The 22183-nt window shown below is 46.2% G+C and overlaps 2 protein-coding genes and 1 long non-coding RNA gene across 3 annotated transcripts in view; 1 reads left to right on the top strand and 2 right to left on the bottom strand.

Moving 5' to 3' along the window:
• Positions 1 to 22183, bottom strand: part of SLC36A3 (solute carrier family 36 member 3) — an 83359-nt gene that overhangs the window by 10641 nt on the left and 50535 nt on the right. The window lies entirely within an intron of this gene.
• GM2A (ganglioside GM2 activator) lies at positions 4778 to 17975 on the top strand. The gene is made up of 4 exons (XM_082455685.1): positions 4778 to 5006; positions 9877 to 10038; positions 15876 to 16058; positions 16397 to 17975. Exons 1-4 carry the CDS (start codon positions 4917 to 4919, stop codon positions 16550 to 16552), a joined length of 591 nt encoding a protein of 196 aa, XP_082311811.1. The 5' UTR covers positions 4778 to 4916; the 3' UTR covers positions 16553 to 17975.
• On the bottom strand, positions 12855 to 15869 carry LOC309657802. The gene is made up of 2 exons (XR_014261903.1): positions 15290 to 15869; positions 12855 to 14908 (listed from the first exon to the last, which is right to left on the bottom strand). It is a non-coding gene; the product is annotated as an uncharacterized lncRNA (long non-coding RNA).

Here is a 22183-nt window from a genome sequence, read left to right as displayed (position 1 = left end):
ATATATATCTATATACATCTGAATCACTATATGTATATAGTTTCTGAATCAGAAACTAACACAGCATTGTAAACCAACTATACTTCAATTAAAAAAAAAAAGTAAAAATTCTAAGAAACACCACATAGACAAAACAAATGATATTTGAGGCTTGTGTTGCTGTCTGTGACCTCTTCACATGCATTGGAGGTGGTAAGCATTCCTCACTAAATCTGAAATTGAGCAGGACCCTGCGGGACATTCCTGGGTACAAAAACCTTTCCATGTCCCCCGTTTCTTGTTTGTAGAAAAAGGGTCTTAGTTTCCTAGACCTTCCCTGAGTTCCAAAGAGCAGATTCAAGCAGCTACTAATCAGGGAAGTGAGGGAGTGCAAAAACAAAGGAAAAGCAGCCAACAAAAAATAGTTCAGCGATGAAACAGAGTCCTAGCTTCTCAGGGGATGTACACAACAATCTGACACATGTCCTTGAGTTGTTCTGCAAGAACTAAGGCACCCACCCAGGTGGAGGATGGTGAGGACATGCTGAGACCCCAGACTGGTCAGAGCCAGGAAGCTGATGGTTGAGATTCCTGGGACACCACCCTGTGACCTCACTACCAACCAATCAGAAGAAAGTCATGCACCCTGCAGCCGGCACCCAAATGTTGCCTTTAAAAACTATTCCCTGAAAACCACTGGGAGGTTCTGGTCTTTTGAGCAGGCGCTGCCTATTCACCTTGCTTGGCCCTGCAATAAAACTTTCTCAGCTCCACACTCCAATGTTTTGGTTTGTTTGGCCTCACTGTGTGTCAGGTACACGACCTTTGGGTTCAGCAACAAGGGCACTTCCCACACCAGGCTTTATGCTCACACTGGGTCTCCAACCATACACAAGCAAGGCTGGGAGGTCATCCTGAGCCATATTATTCCAGGGCTCAGACCCAGTAACTCCTCCAGGAAGCCCATGATGATGAACATTAGAGTGGCAACAACTTTCAAAGTTGCAACCCATCACTCCTAGAATGTGGGTTCTTCAAGGATAATGGTCTTGTTTTAGTAATTGCCACGTTTATGTACGTGTGCGTCTATTGTATGCCAGGTGCTTTATGTCAACCTTGGTCATACATCTGAATCACCTGGGATTAAAAAAAAAAACAACCTTGGGTCCCACCTCCAGAGATTTAGGTGTAGTTGGTCTGGAGTATGGCCTGGCGACTGAGAATTGTAAAAGCTCTGCAGAGAACTGCAATGTGCAGTCCTGGCTAAGAATGATGGCCTGATGGTCTGGACCATTTAAAATTTTACATTGGCTCTTCTCCCAGATGTTTCTATTTCTCCCAGATGGTCCAAGAGTTATTAGACTCAAGAATGCCGACCACCTGCACTTTGTATTACTTTAACCTGATTTCTTGTCTTTTGGTATTAATACTCTTGGATAGTATCTTGTTTGTCTTGTCAACTAAGAAAAAAAAAACACCAACCAAACAAACCCAAAACTGAGAGTTGTGAGTTTCAGTTTTCTTTGGGGACTTACTGAGGACTGTAGTCGAGGAGACAGCCTCTCAGATAGTCCTGAGGAACTGCTCTGAAGAGGTGGAGGGAGTTGGGGGAGAGGTCAGTATATGTGTAATTCTGGTGAAAGGGTTCATGCAATCAAGCACACATCTCGGTAGAAGGTTGCTACTAGTCACAAGGAAGAGATATCTTAGTCAATGGTTTTAGTGCTTTTCTAATTACAGGAAGATGCAAGAATCAGGTTCATAAAAATTCTTCCTGAACATATCTAACTATCTAAAGGCCTGTTCTGTCAGTTTTCCCAGAGCACAGTGTCTCATCCTAATCTCCTTCCTGAACCCCTTTCAGGCTGCACTGTAGGTAGAACTGGATGGTGGGCAACATTCTGTCTTACTCTTTACTTGCTGATTGCTTTTCTTGAATAGACCCTAGTTTTTGCAGAGGTGGGGTAGGGTTATAGGAATGGGGGCAGGGCCTTTATTTTGTCTGACTTGAATCTATAAGTATTTTTTGAATGAGTGAATAAATAGCTTAGTACTGGGAGGTAGTTTGTTGTTGCTATTATTATTATTATTAATCCTTGTTTTGCAAATGAGGAAACGGAGCCCAGAGAGGTTAAGGCCCCTGCTCAGGCTCTTACAGGACAAGCCTGGGTCTGCCTGACTGGAAGCAAGCACTCTGAACAAGCTACTGTCCTGTTCTTTCTTGCATCTTCCTTATGGTCTTGGTTTCCAGTCACTGTGTCTCTGGCTTTGCACAATCTCCTCCAAAGCCCTCCAGATGGAGATGTCAGGCACTCTAATTCCTAAGGGATGTGCCCCCTCATTGAGAGGTTCTCCTAGGTGGCCAGATTTGACCTTTTACTGCCCAAGACCATTGACTTCTTGTGTGAAGGAGTGTGCCTGAGGCTGAGAGAATGGAGACTTTAGGAGCTGGGAGGAAATGATGTAGGGCTGCACCCCGAAGTCCTGCAGTCCTTGCAATCGCCCAGCCATGAGACTGAAGAAAGAACCCGGAGGGAGTCAGGGACAGAGGCATCAACTATTGGACAGGGAATCTTGCAAGTCAGAGGCAAATGTCCTGGAGCAACCCCCCACCGTGTACGGATGGCAGCTGGCAGGACACAGCTGCAATCTCCGCTACACAGGGGAGGAGGAGGCTATTAGTTACAGGGGACATGACGTCAGAAGGGCTCCTTCGTTGCCAGGGGGACTGTTGGAGCCTCCCCCCCATCCCCCACCAGCTCTTTGGGTTAATAACCCTTGCGAGGGGGCCACTGTTTCCTGTTGATAACTGAACATACTGGAGCCGTTCTGGTTCGAGGACTAGAAACATCATTAGCTGGGTGTCCAGCCGATCATGCAGGTAGTTGCTGATTAACCTTTCACCTTATACATATACACAATGGAATATTACTCAGCCATTAAAAAGAATGAAATAATGCCATTTGCAGCAACATGGATGACATGGAGATTGTCAGTCATACTGAATGAAGTTAAGTCAGACAGAGAGAGAGAAATATCATAGGATACACAGAATCTAAAAAGAAATGATACAAATGAACTTATTTACCAAACAGAAACAGACTCACAGACTTAGAAAATGAACTTATTGTTACCAGTGGGGAAGGGTGGAGAAAATGAACTTATTGTTACCAGTGGGGAAGGGTGAAAGGAAGGGATAGTTGGGGAGTTTGGAATTGACAAAATAAAGGCCCTGCCCCCATTCCTATAACCCTATCCCACCTCCGCAAAATCTAGGCTCTATTCAAGAAAAGCAATCAGCAAGTAAAGAGTAAGACAGAGAATGTTGCCCACCATCCAGTTCTACCTACAGTGCAGCCTGAAAGGGGTTCAGGGAGGAGATTAGGATGAGACACTCTGTGCTCTGGGAAAACTGACAGAACAGGCCTTTAGATAGTTAGATATGTTCAGGAAGAATTTTTATGAACCTGATTCTTGCATCTTCCCGTAATTAGAAAAGCACTAAAACCATTGACTAAGATATCTCTTCCTTGTGACTAGCAGCAACCTTCTACCGAGATCTGTGCTTGATTGCATGAACCCTTTCATTAGTTTGACGCCTCTCATACCTCTGAGGGAACAGCCTCAGGAGAAGTGAGTTCTAGTTTTGCTTCTGCTATGTGACATTGGACAAGTCCTCTCACTCAGGGGGCCTGAAATTGCGCTTGTGTATAATGAAGAGGTTGTGCTAGATGAGAGAGGGAAGGGATTACCAGAATGGGAGGAAGGTGTGCAATTAGAAAAGCATATTAAAAGATCAGGTAAAGTCTGGAGTTTAGTTAATACGTCAATGCTGGTTCTTAGTTTTTATTAAAAAAAATACCCTTATATCTTAATGTTAACAATGGAGGAAACTAGGAGAGAGTTTTGCACTATTTTTGCAACTTTTCTGTAATCTAAAATTAATTCCAAAATTAAAAATTTCTTTTAAAAGATGATTAGGTTGTTTTAAATTCTATTAATGCGTTCATTTACTCAACAAAGATTGCCTATTATGTGTCACATTACTAGTGACCAGGAGTCATGGTTTCACCCCTTGTGGGGTTTACAATCTAGCAGTAATTTGGCAGGAATAGTGTCCCTATTGCTTTTTAAAAAATTAAACCTCAACTACAAAGTGTAGTAGCTTAGGGAAATCTTGGCTGATGAGGTATATATAAGCAGAATCCTTGCTCTATCACTTCTTAGCTGTGTGACCTTGGCAAAGCTAACCTGCCTTATCATGTATGTTTCCTCAGTGGTAAAGTGGGGCAAAAAAATGGATTCCCTTGTAAGTGCTTAATAGCGCTTGGCATGTATTAAAGCACTTACTAAAAGTTATCATTATCATTATAATAATTATTTAAAAGACACAGTGATTTGTAACACAGCTAAGGGGAAGCGTAGTATCTGTAGGGAGCATGATATTTTTGTCAAGAAGGACTTGGGCGAACGAAACCATGATGGCCCTTCCAGCAGTGACGGTTAACAGCGTGAGTTCAGAAACAACAGCTCCACCCCTCCTCGCACTCCGGCCCCGCCCCGAGTTAAGCTCCGCCCCTCCCTGGAGCTCTTGTTCCCGTCCCTGTAGCGCGCTCATTCCCCCCCGCCCCGCCCCGTACTCGACCCGCCCCTTTTCTCCTCAGACTCCGCCTTCGCCACTGAAGGCGGGGCCTGTCGCCCACGCGCGAAGGGCGGGGCTAAAGGAGGAACCATGGGGGGGGCGGAGCCGGGAGAGCTCTATCCAATCCCCGGCCCCGAAATCGCAGATCCGGAGGGGGCGGGACGCACGGGGAAGTAGCCGCACTCAGCTTTGCGTAGCAACGCGCAGCTTTGCATAACCAATACAGGCAGGCATTTAAAGGCGTCGTCGCCTCCACGAGCCCTGTAGTTAACTCGGTGAGGACCCACCCTTTGCGATGAGCCCCCTGATGCAGGCTCCTCTCCTCATCTCCCTGGGCTTGCTTCTCGCCGGCCCAGCGGCTCCTGCACGCATTTTCTCGAACCGGGTGAGCACCCTCTCCTTTCGGATGCTGCTGCCAGCATCCCAGCCCAGCTCGGGATGTGCGGGCTGGGCTGGGATATGGGGGTGGCCTCTCCGGTCTCTAGAGTTACTTCTTTGCAGCAGAGCCTCCCAAAGTCACTAACTGTGGGACTCTGAGTGGGTCCTTTGCTTTCTGCGTGTTTCAGTTTCCCCATCTGTACAGAGGGTGGGCTGTAAGGCTTTGCTCTGCTCCAGACTGTTTTGGAAGGGTTAATCTCAGTCCCGTCTGCACTCCTGTCCTCTTTCCAAACGTCTGAGTGAAATTGTACGGAACTGCAAGACCAAGGCTCTAATCCCAGGCCCAGAGACGCAGCCCCATTTACGTGCCCTCTCTTTTCCGCCATGAAAATGTCTGGTACCCTTCCCCTCCCCTCTGTACTGCTCTGAGGCGCTGCTCCTCCTGGTGGGTGGGTGGGTTTGAGAGGCTCTTCACCCCAGAAGGTCCATACTTGCTCCTCTGGCGACAAAGGTGCAGCCCTGCTCCTGGGTGTGAGGCATGGAGAGGCGCCAGCCTACAAGCTTCTCCCTATCTTCTCAGTCACCCTGTGCTCCAGACCCTGGGGAAGGGGAAGTTCTGTCATTCTGAGAAGTAGAGAAGCCTAGTTCCATGGCCTCTTTGCTGCATACCTGGGGGCCAGACACTTAGTATCTCTGGCAGCAGTCAAAGAGAGAGGCCCAGCCTAGGTCCCCTCCCGCCAACCTCCTTGGAAATATTTGTCAGAGCCAGGAACAGAGTGGTGTGAGGGAAAGTTGGGATAGGACTAGGAGGCTTGGCTTCTGATTCCTCCTCTGTCTCTAATCCATGGGAGTGGCATTTGGGCTCCTTAAGCCTTGGTCTCCTTATCTGTACAATGGGCTCGATAGTACCATCCTGCCTTTCTTTGATGGTTGTGGGTGAAGGGAAATGCTTCCATGGATGGAAAAGCTCTTATATCTTGAACTCATAAAGTGATAGAAGCCAGTGGGCTCGGCCTCACCCTGCCCCAGGGGCAAGGAGTCTATTTTGCCTATTGAATGGAGGAGCAAAGAACTCTTGGCCTTATTGGCCCGGAGGGTTCACAGTTAGTCCCTGAGTGTAGGTTGAGAATGTTTCTCTTGGCTCCAGGTCTGACCACTATGAGGTGGTGTGGCTAAGTCTGGAACCAGTCCTACATCCCCGCTCTCCTACATGTCTTGGCTGTGGATGCCGTCCCAGACCAGAGGGTCTTACGTTGGCAGTTTTAGAGAGGCCATGAGACATCAGGGAGTTCACCCACCTTACCCAGCCCCATAGAGGATAGGGGACTCATCTGAGATTACACAGCAAGGGGCACTTTCCATTCTTATCTGCTATCATCCGGGTCTTCTCTGGGCTCATGTGATTCGGAACCCTTACCCTGAAACTCTGGGCCACATGAAGGCTGTGGGGTGATAGTGAGTGTTTGAGCATCGGGAAACCGGAGTTCCGGTTCCTCTTCTAGCATTAACCCGGTCTCATGACCCTGGGCTGTGGTGATCCTTAGATAAAAGGGGAGAACGTCTAGCCCCAGGCTGGGCGCAAAATAGGTACTTAATAGACTCTCTGATAACTGTCTAATGTCATTTATCGTGCACATACTATGTGCTATGTGTTGAGCCATGTGCTTTGCTCTTTATTTCCCTAATAAACTTTTTTAGGGGAGTAATTTTAGACTTACAGAAAAGTTGCAAAGACAGTACAGAGTTCCCACACACTCCTCACTCAGTTTCCCCTAATGTTAACATCTTGTATTACCATGGTACATTTGTCAAGACTGAGAAACCAACATAGGTGCATTACCACTAGCTAAACTCTAGACTTTATTTGGATTCTACCAGTTTTCCCATTAACGTCCTCTTTCTGTTCCAGGATCCAATCTCGGGCACCACGTTGCATGTGTTGTCCTGTCTCCCCAGTCTCCTCTGGTCTGTGACAGTTTCTCAGTCTTGTGTTTTCATGGCTGTGACAGTGTTGAGTTGTGACCTGTACTTTCTGTATACAAACTTCTCACTCTTACAGTAGCCCTGTGAGAAGATATAGTTATGCCCATTTAATATATGAGGAAATTGAGCCTCAAGAGGGGTCAACTGACGCATGTTCTCAGCTAGTGAGAGTGGCTGAGGTATGGTTTTAATCCAGGTCTGTGATTTGGACCCATATTTCTGCCTCCACAGCTGTGCCTTTGCCCCCTGTCATACGTTGCCTCTTCCCACATGTTAGCCTAGGCTGGGATGACAAATATCTGGTGCCAGGCCTGCCCTTAGTGGGCATTGCTAACACATCATGCTTCCTTTTCCGGATGAGACTGGACTCAGCTGCAGAATTCACTGCGACAGAAGCCTCTAGTCAGCCATCGACAAAGCACCTTGTTAAGTCTCCCCAGAGCCTGAGGGAAGGAGGGGCAGTGTTCTCTGGACACTTCCTCCAGCCTGGAATCAATCCTCGCTGTGAATCTGGCTGCCTTGGAATTTGTGAAAGCAGCTCTAGAAAACGGCTAGTCCTCCTACCCACCCTCCAGCCCAACTCTTAATCCCAGGCATGCCTTCATTTGATAGTGGCCTTCTAATTGGTCTCCCGTGTTCTAAACTCGACCCTCTGCAGTCCATTCTCAACCATAAACCAGAGCATGGCACTCTCCTGCAATGGCGTTCCACGGCACTTATAGGAAATCCAGCCTCCTGATGATGACCTATGAGGTCTGGCATGAATTAAATGACCCTGCCACCCCTCTAAGCTTACCTGGGTGCCTCATCCACTACATCTAGCCCACTGGCCTTGTAGGGCCCAGAGCAGCTGAGTGTCTTCCCAGTGCGGGGCCTTTGCCCGTGTTCCCTCTGCCTGAACATTCTTTCAGTACTCGCATGGCTGACTCCTCATCTTGCAGGATTATAACTTCCTCATCACCCTATTTAAGTGAGTCCTTTGTTACTCAACACGACCCTCTGTTTGTTTCTTTTATGGCACCCAGAGATCATAGTGGGTAATATTTACGTACATTGGACTGTAAGCTCCTCATCGCAGGGCAGGCACATTTCTAATTGTTTACCTCTATGAACAGCCCTTGGCCCCGGGCCTGTGATCACTGCTTCGTAAATATCTGCGGAATGAATGTTGAAGGAAACATTTGTTGGTACCTACCTTGTCTAAGGGGCTGTGGGGAATGCAGGGATGAATCAGGCCTTTCTTAGTCATGGCCCAGTGCTTCATTCCAAGGGACAGAAGCCCATTCCAAGAAGCTCAAGTAAAGGGAAGTTTATTCCAGGTATACAAGGAATCTCATGGAACTAATGGCAGGAAGTGGCGGCTGGGATGTCTAATGGCTATCATTTAGGGAGCCAGCTCATGCTTTGTGCCTGGCATTGTGTTATGAGCTTTACGTCCATGCTCTCACCCTCGCAACAGGTCTGGGAGGAAAGTAGAAATGACTCCACTTAAAAGATGTGGAAATTGCAGCTCCAAAGGGGAAACTGGCCTGTAGAGTCACATGATATGGTGGTCGAGCTATGATTTCAAGCCATGTCTACCAACTAAAGCCTTGATTTACCCATATCTTAGTCTAAAACCATGCCCTTGGCTGTCCCCCCTCACTGCCTATTTAGATAGGGGGCCGGAGGCAGGGGGCGACTCTGTCTGTTCTCTTTTCCACAGACCAGCAGAGCCCTTAGTTCTTGTCCCTTTGGCTTGGTCATGAGTCTAGGTGTTCTGGCTCTGCCTTAAAGCTTATGACCCCATGACAGCTCAAAGCCCAAAGTCCTCTGAATGATTTTGCCTCTGTCTCACTTCCCAAATTGGAGGCAGAGAGAATCTGTCCGCCTGGCCTGGGTTAAGTATTCTCTTTTGGTCCACCTACCTGTGGCTGTGTTGATGACGGGGGTCAACTTGGGGATGTGGGACTGGCAGGTTTTCCTTCTAAGATGGGATGTGCATGGTGGGAATGCTGAAAGTCTCTCGTAGGTGGCCTTCAGGGGGCTGGGAAAGGTGTGAGTGGGTGGGCAGAGTCTGCATGGTATAGGAAGTGTTAAAGATCATAGACAGGGTTCTGTGGGAGTGGGGAGTCAGTGGTCATGTGTAGTTGGACACGATGGTGGAATCAGGAATCAGGAGACCTCTTGGGGGATGTGGAGGAAGAAGAGGAGATATGGCTCAGCAGAGGGGAGGGGAATGAGTTGGGGTGTGGGACAGGGCAGGGCATGAGCAATGGGAGTTAAGAAAGTACTGGTTAGGATTGCAGAAGTTTGTTCACTAGGGATTGTTCATCAACAGATGGCCCACTGGGGATCTTTTCAGGTGTGTCCTAGTCCCTCCCTGGGCTAATTGTGCCTCCTTGAGGGTAGGGTGTTAGATGTTGTTATGTTTCCCCCTGTGTTTTGTGTTCCCTATTGTTCCTGGCCCTGGATTGGGCTTGGGGTGTGACGTGAATAAAGTTCTGGGCATGGGCTGCAAAGCTGAATCCTCCAAAAGCCTCCCTCTAAGGAGATGCCAAGACTAGTTGGAGAGGAGTGGGGAGCAGGGAGGTGAGAGATCAGAGAAGGTATCTACCAAAGGTGGATATGGTTAGTCTCCTATTTTGAAGTACAAGGTCTGTGATTTTGTGCTCTATAGTTCACGGCACACTTTTTGGAGATTGTCTTTTAGTTTAGTCCTGCCTATGAAATGGGTAGGACCAGTGTTATTCCAGGTTTACAGATGTGGAGTTGCAGATGAAGCTCATAGAGGGCAGGTACCTCGCCCACGGGCACACTGTCAGTAAAATGCTCTGTTAATCCTTCTAACCTGTGAGAGTTCCTTTTGTCAACTTTTCTTTTCTCTTCTTTTCTTGCTGCCTTATTGTCCTTAGCTCTCCCAGCTCGGTAGCTTTTCCTGGGATAACTGCCATAAGGGGAAGGACCCTGTGGTGATCAACAGCCTGACTGTGGAACCTGACCCCATTGTCATTCCTGGGAACATGACCATCAGCGCTGAGGTCAAGACCACTGTGAACCTCAAAGATCCTCTGAAGGTGAGCCCAGGGGTGGGCAGGGTCAGGGAGGTGCTGAAGGGAAGGTGCTGTGGGCCAGAGGGAGGGCCCTGAGGCATGTATGCTCAGGGAACTGAATAATTTTGGAATCCTGGAATCCCAGAGCAGCAAAAGAAGCATAGATTTGTTAAATGTCCTTTCATAAGTTTATTTGCCTTTTGTATTTCTGTTTAGGAATAACCAGTTCATTCATGCCTGTTGCCTGTTTTGGGGGTGGATATTTGCATGTTTTCATACAGAACAATAGAAACTTTCTGTGTATCCATTGCAACTCCATATATTGTAGTCCTTTCCTCACTGGTTTGCATTGCTACCTTTATACCATATTATTATTTTTTTAATATTTATTTGTTTATTTGGCTGCATCAGGTCTCAGTTGCGGCACGCGGGCTCTTCATCGCAAGGCACAGGGCTTCTCTCTAGTTGTGGCGCGCGGGCTCCAGAGCATGTGGGCTTAGTAGTTGTGACATATACCGTATTCTTGTATGCCTTCAGCCTGTCCTGGTGCAGATCTCTTCTGGCACCAGTTTCCTTTCGACTCTTTAAAAGGTTTTCTGATTTGGAATCTGTGTACCTGAAACTACCCTTTGACTTGGTCAATCACAGCCCCTACCTCATACATTTCTCTGAGCGATTACTGAGTTAATAACATGGATAGTGCCTTGCACAGGGCCTGGCACACAAGACCAGCTCGGTACATGTTAGCCCTTGTTAATATTTCCGTTAGTATCAATCTCTTCCTGTGGCTTCTTTGACCCAGACAGAGTCCTGTACGTGCAAACAGCTCTCAAGCTTTGCTTTGTCCAGCACCTCTTCCCAAGTCTTCTACAGGCTACGTCACCGCATTTTTTTTAGCTGTTCTTCAAGTGATTTTCTACCAGGGTCACATTTCTACACTACCTCCGCTGAGTCTGAAGCAAAGAGCTCTTTGGCGAGCTGGCCATCATGCTTGCTCTTCTGCCACTGCCATGCAAACTGCAGACGTTTCCAAGGACACTGATGCAGTACAACTGACTTGGAAGGAAAAAGCTGGTGAACTCCTTTTTCTTTCCCCAGCCTTTTCCTGGCTTCTTTGTAGGCCATTAAGATGGGTTCCCCCCACCCATTTTCTATTATAGATCTTCCTCAACTTACATCCCAGTGAACCTAGCATAAGTTGAAAAATCTCGTTAAGTTGAAACTGCATTTAATACACCTAACCTACCAAACGTCACAGCTTAGCCTCGCCTACCTTAACCACACTCAGAACATGTACATTAGCCTGCAGTTGGGCAAAATCATTTAACACAAAGCCTATTTTATGATAAGGTGTTGAATATTGAATACTGTACTGAAAGTGAAAACCAGAATGGTTGTCTGGGTACAGAATGGTTTAAGTTGTTTACCCTCGTGATCGCATGGCTGACTGGGAGCTGTGGCTTCCTGCCACTGCCCAGCATCTCCAGAGAGAATGGTACCGCATATTGCTAGCCCTGAAAAAGATCACAATTCATAACAGGAAGTACAGTTTCTACGGAATGTGTATTGCTTCTGTACCATCGTAAAGTTGAAAAATTGTAAGTTGAACCATCGTCAGTCTGTACTTTATTACCTGTCATAAATTTGGGCCATTGAGCTTTTTAAAATTGGACTCAGATTCCCACTGCCTCTTCCCTTCCTCCTACATTTCTCTTATGTATATATTTTTGATTTGGTTCCTTTATCTTTTTAGGGTATGTGCATACTAGCTATTAAATGAAAGCCTCTCACCACTTGTGTAGGAGAAAAGATGATGAGTCTCCTTTTACAGATAAGAGACACTGAAGCTCAGAGAAGGATGCAACTTGCCCCAGGTCAGCATTCAAGGCTGGTGTCCTTATCTATCTAATGTTTCCTATTCCTGAGCTCTTTCTGGCAGGGAGGCGGAATTAGTGCTTGGAGTTTTAGCAGGGGAGTACACCAGGACTTTTCTCTTGACAGCAAAGACCCCCGCCCCACAGGAGAGCTGCTAGGACGCAAGCACTGTATGAGCCTGAAGGGCTCTTAAGGTTAATGGCTTCTCCCCTTGTTACTGGGGCCCAGAGAGGAGTGACTGGTCCAGGCCATGTACCTGTTAGTGGCAGGAGAGAAACCTCCTCCTCCTCCTCTTCTGACCTTGCTGAAGTGAAATTTCTTCAATCAAAAGTCCCATTTGGGGCTTCCCTGGTGGCGCAGTGGTTAAGAATCCACGTGCCTGGAGCCCGAGCTCTGCAACAAGAGAAGCCACTGCAATGAGAAGCCCACGCACTGCAACGAAGAGTAACCCCCACTCACTGCAACTAGAGAAAGCCCACGCGCAGCAATGAAGACTCAACGCAGCCAAAAATAAATAAAATAAATTTTAAAAAATATTAAGGAAAAAAAAAGTCCCATTTGGAACCTGGATGGACTTGATGCCAGCTACAATTTTGAGAAGTTGGATGCGCCAGATTCTGTGAGCCATGGGAAGGTTGGAGTCTGTCCAGGAACGCCTTTTTCTTCTTTTGATGTGTTCCACAGGATTTGGCTAATTTAGAACTCCCTTCTTTGAGCTCTCATGTTCTAGCCTCTGAGACCTTGGTTTCCCCATCCTCAGGAATCGTAAACTGCTACCACATTTGGCATGTACACTTATTTCAGGCTTTTAGACACGTAGCTTTCAGCCCTGATGGTTTAGCTTTTTTTTCCCCTCTAAAGTCCTGTACCTGCAATGCCCCTGCCTGAGCCCTGTGATTGAGATATAACTGCCCCTTCCCTGATCTCATCAAATGTCTCCCCTTCAAGTCAGTTGCTAACAGTGGATCTTTTTTTTTTTTTAATTTATTTATTTTATTTTTGGCTGCATTGGGTCTTTGTTGCTGTGTGCGGGCTTTCTCTAGTTGTGGCAAGCGGGGTTACTCTTCGTTGCGGTGTGCATGCTTCTCATTGCAGTGGCTTCTCTTGTTGTGGAGCACAGGCTCTAGGCACGTGGGCTTCAATAGTTGTGGCATACGGGCTCAGTAGTTGTGGCTCGTGGGCTCTAGAGTGCAGGCTCAGTAGTTGTGGCACACGGGGTTAGTTGCCCCATGGCATGTGGGATCTTCCCAGACCAGGGCTCGAACCCGTGTCCCCTGCACTGGCAGGCGGATTCTTAACCACTGCACCACCAAGGAGGCCCCTATCAGTGGGTCTTTATCTAGAGCCTTGTGTGCCTAGCCCTGAGCTAGAGGCCAAGAGAAAAGTCATTGTTTTCAACTTGTAAGAGACTTTGACTCTTAGGATGTCAGAACTGGTAGGTCTCTTCAAGATCATGAGATCCAAATACTCCATGGTCAAGATGGAGGAGCAGAGGCCTGAGTGGGGAAAGGACTTGCCCAAGTGCCCCGGTGGGTACAGGGATCCTGATTCCATTACCCGTCAGTGCCTCTGTCTGTCTTGTGGAACCAGGTCCCATGACACAGGGGTTTATTTAGGTTGAGCCGTGGAGGTGCTAAGGTAGTCCTGGAGTAGAGGGATTGATGGTCCCTTATTACTCAGCTTTGCTTGATTTTTTTTTTTTTTTTGGCCACGCTGCACGTCTTGTGGGATCTTAGTCCCCCAACCAGGGATTGAACTCGGGCCCATGGCAGTGAAAGCACCAAGTCCTAACCACTGGACCTCCCAGGGAACTCCCCTTGCTTGCTCTTCTGAGCCATATGAACAAGTAGACTGAGAACAAAGACTGGAAAATCAGCCATGGTTTGTAATCCCTAAACGGCAGGCATGACTGTTGCCTTAAGTTCGGGGTGCCCCCGCTGAGTACCTCCTGTGCTGTGCTTGTCCTGGCTGGGGGAGGCCTGGCTCCTAGTGGATGCAGCCCCACAGGCTTCCAGTGTGGTGGGAGGAGCCCAGGCAGGACTTGGTCCCCGCTGGTCCCCTCAGCTGGGTGTTCTTTCTTGTTCAGGGCAGAACTGGCTCAACCATTTTCATTGGGGTGTTAGCAAAACAAGGAGGGGTACTGAGGGGAGAAGTCCAGCAGGAAGTAATTTTTGGACTTCAGGCACTATGCTAAGTGTTTGACAGGCATTGTCTCACTCAGTGGGACCTTGTGAGAGAGGCAGACACTCTTAAAATATCCCATTTTGGAGATGAGGGGATGGAGAGAGAAGAAATTCCCCAAGGGCACAAGAGTAGGAAGTGGCCGAAGTAGCATTCCACTCCAGGCCCTCGGCTCTTTCTAGGCAAAGGGGTTGAAGCAGGCTTGGCAGGAGAGGAGACAGGAGGGCTGGGAGGGGACTGTGCATGACTCGGGGTGGGGAATAACGTGTGGGTCAGCAGAGTGGGATGAGGCAAATTTGAGTTTGTCCACTCAGGATACAGCCTGCGCGGACTTATGCCTTCCTCCTGGACCTGGATCCTGACACTTGGGCCAGTTGCAAGACTGAGTCCACAGCCTGGGGAGCCAGCCTGAGCCCAGCAGGCTCAAGGGGAATAAGTGCCCATCCAGGATTTGTCTCTTAGAAACAAAAGCCCTGAATCAAGTGAGCTTGGGGGCTGGGATTCATAGGATGCTGTGATGTTACAGCCAAGAGTGGTTTCCTGCCGTTACACCCACAGAGGATCAGACTTCCTCCTGCCCTTTCCTGACACTTTTCCCTGACACCTTTGGGGGGATACGAACATGGTCCCTAAGGCACAACTCATTTGGCTCTTAGGCAGCTAATACTTAGTGAATGCTTAGCCCATGCCAGGCACAACTGGTCATCCCCCACCTCCAGAACAGGAGCAGAATCATGGCAGCATGGAGGTGTGAAGTACTCACAGATCTCCCCATCCAGCTTCTCTCTGGGTGCAGGAGTCCTTTTGTAGCTTCCCCAACAGGGTCCAGGCAGCCCACCTCTTCTTTTTTTTTTTTTTTTTAATTTATTTATTTATTCATTTATTTCATTTTTGGTTGCATTGGGTCTTTGCTGCTGCATGCAGGCATTCTCTAGTTGCAGTGAGTGGGGGCTACTCTTTGCTGTGGGGCGCAGGCTTCTCATTGCGGTGGCTTCTCTTGTTGCGGAGCACGGGCTCTAGGCACGCAGGCTTCAGTAGTTGCGGCACACGGGCTTCAGTAGTTGTGGCTCGCGGGCTCTAGAGCGCAGGCTCAGTAGTTGTGGCGCACGGGCTTAGTTGCTCCACGGCATGTGGGATCTTCCCGGACCAGGGCTCGAACCCGTGTCCCCTGCATTGGCAGGCGGATTCTTAACCACTGCGCCACCAGGGAAGCCCCCACCTCTTCTTAAGGTAGTTCCATCTGTTGTAACCTCACTATGATTGTTAAGATCTTCCTAAATAGCAATCCCAAAATGATCTCTCTGTAAATTCCTATTGTTTTCAGTTGTCTTCTATGGCTGTACAGAGAAAATAGGATCCAAGAATAGCAGATGGGTTTCATCTTGGTAACCAACTCCAATCAGTTGGTGGTAGCTGCCTGAAGTCCTCTGAAGGAAAAGGTTCTGAAGCCAAGATTGGGCTGAGAAGGAAAGTCTAGAAGCAATGCCACAGTTAGCCAATTAGCAGTTAGATGACAAGTGCATTTCAACTTCAGCCAATGGGTGGTGACTACCTAAAGAATTATAAGACTGTGTGGTTCAGTGCAGGGGGGAAAAAAGTTACATTTGATTATTAAAGTCTGCCATGGGCACAGGAAAGGATAGTGTTGGAGCATGTGCCACAATATTGTCATTTCTCGATCAGAATATCTCCCAGATCCCATCCAATTAAAAACTCTGTTAAAATAAAATGCTGGCCTTTTAAAGAGGCAGAGGAACTGGTATGTTTGCCTTGGAATTTTACACTTTCTCCAACTCTCTCACCAGGTGGTATTAACTCTGGAGAAGGAAGTGGCTGGCTTTTGGGTCAAAGTCCCATGTATGGAGCAATTTGGCAGCTGCACCTATGAGAACTTCTGTAATGTGCTTGAAGTGTTAACTCCCCATGAGAATCCCTGCCCAGAACCCCTGCACACCTATGGGCTTCCCTGTCACTGTCCCTTCAAACAAGTAAGTATAGGGAGGGGAGACCATTCCCCCTGTGACTAGAGTAGAGACATGGGGTTTGGAGACATTCTCTTGCAGACCTGGATGTCTGTGGGTGTAAATTGATATGATCTATCCTGAATCACTTATCTTTTGGGGGCCTCGGTTGATCCAACTGTGAATGGGAGACCTGAAGCTCGATCTGACCTCTGGTGTCCTTTTGCTATCACATTCTATGTTCTACATGGCTCTTAGGAGAGTGGGAGGAGGGGCAGTTTGCAGCTGCAATCCTAGAGGTCACTCCAGGAGAGAGTCCCATCTGTAGGCTCTCACTGACCTGTGGTCCACTGCCTTTCCCACAGGGTACCTACTCACTGCCCAAGTCTGACTTCTTCCTGCCTGACCTGGAGCTGCCCAGCTGGCTCAGCAGTGGGAACTACCGCTCGGAGATCATCCTAAGCATCAACGGGAAGCGTCTGGGCTGTGTCAAAATCTCCGCCTCTCTAAAGGGCAAATAAGGTGGCACCTGCCACAGCAGAATGAAGAGGGTGTGAGGAAGGCATCCTCTTCTTCTGTCTTACGTTGGCCAAGGCCAGATTCTACTCTCTGTCCTTTCTCAAGCCCCTTTCTACAATGACGACACTCCCCCGCTGAAAGTCATTTTATGCCACCTACAAAATTTTTAGGTGTGGGCCAGCAGCCCTAACCTAAGGGCAGATGAGCCTGGTGGTTTTGGGCGGACCAGGACATCTACTGGGCTGGCCACTGCATTTTCCTCCTCACCCCCATGTCTTTCTCTAAGAGCTCAACTCATTTTCTAAACAGTCAAGGAAGGGGGCTAACACGTCAGTGTTAGGTCAGTGTGTCACTGACCTAAAAGCAGAGTGAGAGTACTAACAGTTTTCATTTTACTCCCACTCCCTCTTACAATGAAGGATCTAAAGGAGTCGATCTCAGTCTGTTCGTCCATTAACGTCTATGATTTAGTGTTCTTTTCTAGACTTGCCCAGTTAACAGTGGGGCACGGTGTATCCTGGAGAGGCAAGGCATGTGATGGGAGAGATATCTGAGAATGCTCTATGTGTTTAAGATAGTCTGCGAACTCAGGTACCTGCAGGGCAAAGCGCAAGACATCAGTAAGTGATGAGGACCACGAGGAACATGTTGTTTGCGGGCACATCTTCCATTTTTTCCTTTGTATAATAACATAACTGATCTGAGGCAGCTGCTGCCCAGTCTTGAGCTTGGGGGATAATCAGGGATGTGGGGACTGGGGTGAGTTGGAAAGGGCACATCTGGTCCGTAGGGACAGCTGCTATCTAGCTATAGCCAGTGAGTACCACAGGAGAGTATGGGCCCAGCATTGCCAAATATTCTCAATTTCTTTTTCCCTCGAGAAGCCAGAAATCCAGACTTTTATATGAAATCAATTTTAAAATATTGGCAACGAATTATTTTTTTAAATACTGAGCAGGCAGAAGGGGCCAATCAGACTTGTCACTGGGGAAATCTGGTTGGCTCATGGGTGGCCAGTTCGTGGCCTTGGATATCAGAACATGCATGCCTTGTCCTTTTAACCTTGAGACAACTCCTCCAGCACTGTTTCTCCCTCCATCGGGTGAAATCCATAGTGCCTGACCCTAGAATGCTCCTCCAGTGCTGGGGGAGTAGAGGTGGCCTCAGAGCTGTGAGCTCAGGGATCACGAGGCTGCCCTGGCCTTGGAGCACTGTCAGGGTGAGTGGGGCAGAGGCTGAACAGGTGGACCCGCCAGCAGCCACTGTGGAGCAGGGACCCAGCGAAGAGAGGTGGACTCATGTCAGGTGCCTGGGTTTGTTCACTGTCCTGTCCTCTCATGACAACTTAATCACCCATGACCAGCCCCGGGTTCTGGGCTCACATGAAGGCTGGAATGGTAATAAATCTTTTTAACTTGAGGAGAATTCCTCCTTTGTTGTGGCTGCATATTTTCTCATTGATCACATCTCAGGATTTCTTTCTTTTTTTTTTTTAAAACATCTTCATTGGAGTATAACTGCTTTACAATGGTGTGTTAGTTTCTGCTTTATAACAAAGTGAATCAGCTATACATATACATATATCCCCATATCCCTTCCCTCTTGCATCTCCCTCCCACCCTCCCTATCCCATCCCTCTAGGTGGTCACAAAGCACCGAGCTGATCTCCCTGTGCTATGCGGCTGCTTCCCACTAGCTATCTATTTTACATTTGGTAGTATATATATGTCCATGCCACTTTCTCACTTCATCCCAGCTTACCCTTCCCCCTCCCCGTGTCCTCAAGTCCATTCTCTACGTCTGTGTCTTTATTCCTGTCCTGCCCCTAGGTTCTTCAGAGCCTTTTTTTTTTTTTAGATTCCATATATATGTGTTAGCATACAGTATTTTTTTTTCTCCTTCTGACTTTTACTTCACTGTATGACAGACTCTAGGTCCATCCACCTCACTACAAATAACTCAATTTTGTTTCTTTTTATGGCTGAGTAATATTCCATTGTATATATGTGCCACATCTTCTTTATCCATTCATCTGTTGATGGACACTTAGGTTGCTTCCATGTCCTGGCTATTGCAAATAGAGCTGCAATGAACATTTTGGTACATGACTCTTTCTGAATTCTGGTTTTCTCAGGGTATATGCCCAGCAGTGGGATTGCTGGGTCCTATGGTAGTTCTATTTTTAGTTTTTTAAGGAACCTCCATACTGTTCTCCATAGTGGCTGTATCAATTTACATTCCCACCAACAGTGCAAGAGGGTTCCCTTTTCTCCACATCCTCTCCAGCATTTATTGTTTGTAGATTTTTTGATGATGCCCATTCTGACTGGAGTGACATCTCGGGATTTCTGGAGCTTGTTTTCTGGGCTGTTTCTGCCAGAAGAGTTTGTGGCAGTGGGACAGGCGAGCCGAGGCAATGCCAGGGACTGACTCTTCTATTTCTGTCTCCTGTGCTGCTTGTTATCTCAGCTTCAATCTGTCTCATCACCATCCAGCTTCCTTGGTTGTTTTTTTGCCTTCCCATTGCACTGTGACCTCTCCAGCCCTTTTTATCCCCCTCCTGGATCTTTGAGTTGAGCATTATTCTCCCAGTCGCATCCTTGCATGTAAGGAAGCTCAGTAGTTTGGTTAGTCTTTGTGTGCCAAGCCATGCTCTTGGCTCAGATGCTCCTCCAAGTCTTGGTGGGGACGGTGGGGGGCAGTGAGAGGTTGTGTGGGGAGATGGTGAGAATCTCAAATCACAGGGCAAAGTGAACTTTTTAATAAATGGTGCTGAGCCAAATGGAAAGCCATTTGGAGAAAGTTGAGATTAGATCCATACTTAATGCCATATGCAAGAATAAACTCCAAGTGAATCCAGGGTCTAAGTGTTAAAAATGAAACCATACAAATACTAAAAGGAAACATGGGTGAAACATCCAGAGGCAATAAAGACTGATAAATTTGACTACATATGAAAAAAATTGCTTGGCAAGAAACACCAGTCAAAAGACTGGAAGAAGATATTTACAGCACATATCATAGACAAAAGGTTAATAATATTCCTACTATAAAGAATTGTCAAGGGATCAAAAACTTGATAGAAAAACTGGGAAAAGAATTGAACAGACAAACTCTCACACAAAGGTATAAAAATGACTCTTAAACATGAAAAAAATGTTGAAACTCACTTCAAGGTCAGAAAAATATAAGTTGAAACAATATTGACATAACATTTGTCATTTCCTGGGTTGGTAAAAAATAAGTACACCACCACAACCCACCAGGCAAGGCTGTGTGGAAACAGGTCCTCTCATACACAGCTGGTAGGAATGCAAACTGATTTAGTCCTTGAGGGGAATTTGTCAGTGTTACTTGTCATGTAATTTGTCAGTGTTACCTGTCATGTAAGAAAAGAGTGTAAGAAAAATAGACATGTGTCTGCCCATTTGTACATAAGGAAAAATGAGCCAGAAACTAATGTATTGCTTATTTACAGAGAGTGGAAAGAAGAGGGAAATGATAACAGGTTATAAAGGATGAAGAGGATGGGATACTTCTGAGTATATCATTTTGTGTATCTGACTCTTAGAACCATATAATGTTTCTGATTCCCAAATCATGATTAAAATCAACCAGGAGATAAGGGAAATTTAACATGGAATACAAACTAACAAAACCTATTTCAGATGAAAACCTATTTCAAATAATACAACCACACTGAAGTGGGTGGGGAAAAAAAATAAAATTACAGTATTTTGATGGGGTACTATAAAGCAACAGAAAAAAGGAACTGCACACAAATACTGAATGTACTCTAATTAGTCAATTAGTTTTTTCACAGGAGTAGCAGTTAGCAATTTTGAAAGTATTTCATGTGTATATTAGGACTGAGAAAATGAATAAGTATATTATGGACATTGAGAGCATAGGGGCATATTGAAAGGACACAGAAACCAACTTGAGCTCTCAGTGGCCAAATCTTGGACAACTTGAGCAAGAAAAGAAATATTGACAGTAATGGGTTATAATCCATTGAATAAACATCGTTGAGGCCATACACAACAGAATCCCAATTAAATGTAGAAGAAATGGCAAAAATGGGGGAAAAAAACATCATTAGGCAAATGCCATTGTAAGAATTGTTGCAGAAAAGAAACATCTTTGTGTGCTAAAATTATTGGATAAACGTATGATGAGAAACAGGATTTTGCATGGTCTCAAGATATCTCCTTACAGGATACAATTACAAAGGGGAAAATATAGTGGAGAAACCTGGCAGACACCACTTAACCAAGTGGTCACATTTAACATTACCAGTAATAAGACATACTGACATCGTGCACTTCCCAATATGGTGCACTGATAAAGGACAGTGACACTTCTCTGGTATTGCCCAAAACATATAATCTCAATTTCATCACAAGAAAGATCACACAAACCTAAACTGAGAAACAATACAAAATAACTGGCTAGTCGTCTTCAAAAGCATCAGGGCCATGAACAGTAAGGGAAGACTGAGGAACAGTCACAGATCAGAAGAGAATATAGGAAATGTGAGAACTTCGATTGGATACTGGATTGGAAAAGGGACCAGAAATAGGATTTCACCAGTGTTAATTACTTAGTTTTGATCACTGTGCTCTGTTTGGGTAAGATGTTAACATTATTGAAAGCTAGGTGAAGGGTATATGGGGACTCTATTATTTTTGCCACTTTGAAGTTTTTTCAAAATAAAAAGTTGTAGAGAAGCAAGAAGAACTACAATCCTGCAGCCTGTGGAACAAAAACCACATTCACAGAAAGAGAGACAAGATGAAAAGGCAGAGGGCTATGTACCAGATGAAGGAACAAGATAAAACCCCAGAAAAACAACTAAATGAAGTGGAGATAGGCAACCTTCCAGAAAAAGAATTCAGAATAATGATAGTGAAGATGATCCAGGACCTCGGAAAAAGAATGGAGGCAAAGATTGAGAAGATGCAAGCAATGTTTAACAAAGACCTAGAAGAATTAAAGAACAAACAAACAGAGATGAACAATACAATAACTGAAATGAAAACTACACTAGAAGGAATCAATAACAGAATAACTGAGGCAGAAGAACACATAAGTGACTGGGAAGACAGAATGGTGGAATTCACTGCTGTGGAACAGAATAAAGAAAAAAGAATGAAAAGAAATGAAGACAGCCTAAGAGACCTCTGGGACAACATTAAACGCAACAACATTTGCATTATAGGAGTCCCAGAAGGAGAAGAGAGAGAGAAAGGACCCAAGAAAATATTTGAAGAGATTATAGTCGAAAACTCCCTTAAAATGGGAAAGGAAATAGCCACCCAAGTCCAGGAAGCACAGAGAGTCCCATACAGGATAAATCCAAGGAGAAACACGCCGAGACACATAGTAATCAAATTGGCAAAAATTAAAGGCAAAGAAAAATTATTGAAAGCAGCAAGGGAAAAACGACAAATAACATACAAGGGAACTCCCATAAGGTTAACAGCTGATTTCTCAGAAGAAACTCTACAAGACAGAAGGGAGTGGCATGATATACTTAAAGTGATGAAAGGGAAGAACCTACAACCAAGATTACTCTACCCCGCAAGGATTTCATTCAGATTCGATGGAGAAATCAAAAGCTTTACAGACAA

This window comes from Balaenoptera physalus (assembly GCF_965194825.1).
Source record: "Balaenoptera physalus genome assembly, chromosome: 3".
Lineage (NCBI taxonomy): Eukaryota > Metazoa > Chordata > Mammalia > Artiodactyla > Balaenopteridae > Balaenoptera > Balaenoptera physalus.
Note: the sequence above shows the minus strand (reverse complement) of the source record. Positions and strands in the feature narration are given on the sequence as shown.

Coding starts and splice junctions, on each gene's coding strand:
- GM2A (XM_082455685.1), top strand. CDS start 4,917: ATGAGCCCCCTGATGCAGGCTCCTCTCCTCATCTCCCTGGGCTTGCTT. Junction 5,007..9,876: donor CACGCATTTTCTCGAACCGG/GTGAGCACCCTC, acceptor TATTGTCCTTAG/CTCTCCCAGCTCGGTAGCTT. Junction 10,039..15,875: donor ACCTCAAAGATCCTCTGAAG/GTGAGCCCAGGG, acceptor CTCTCTCACCAG/GTGGTATTAACTCTGGAGAA.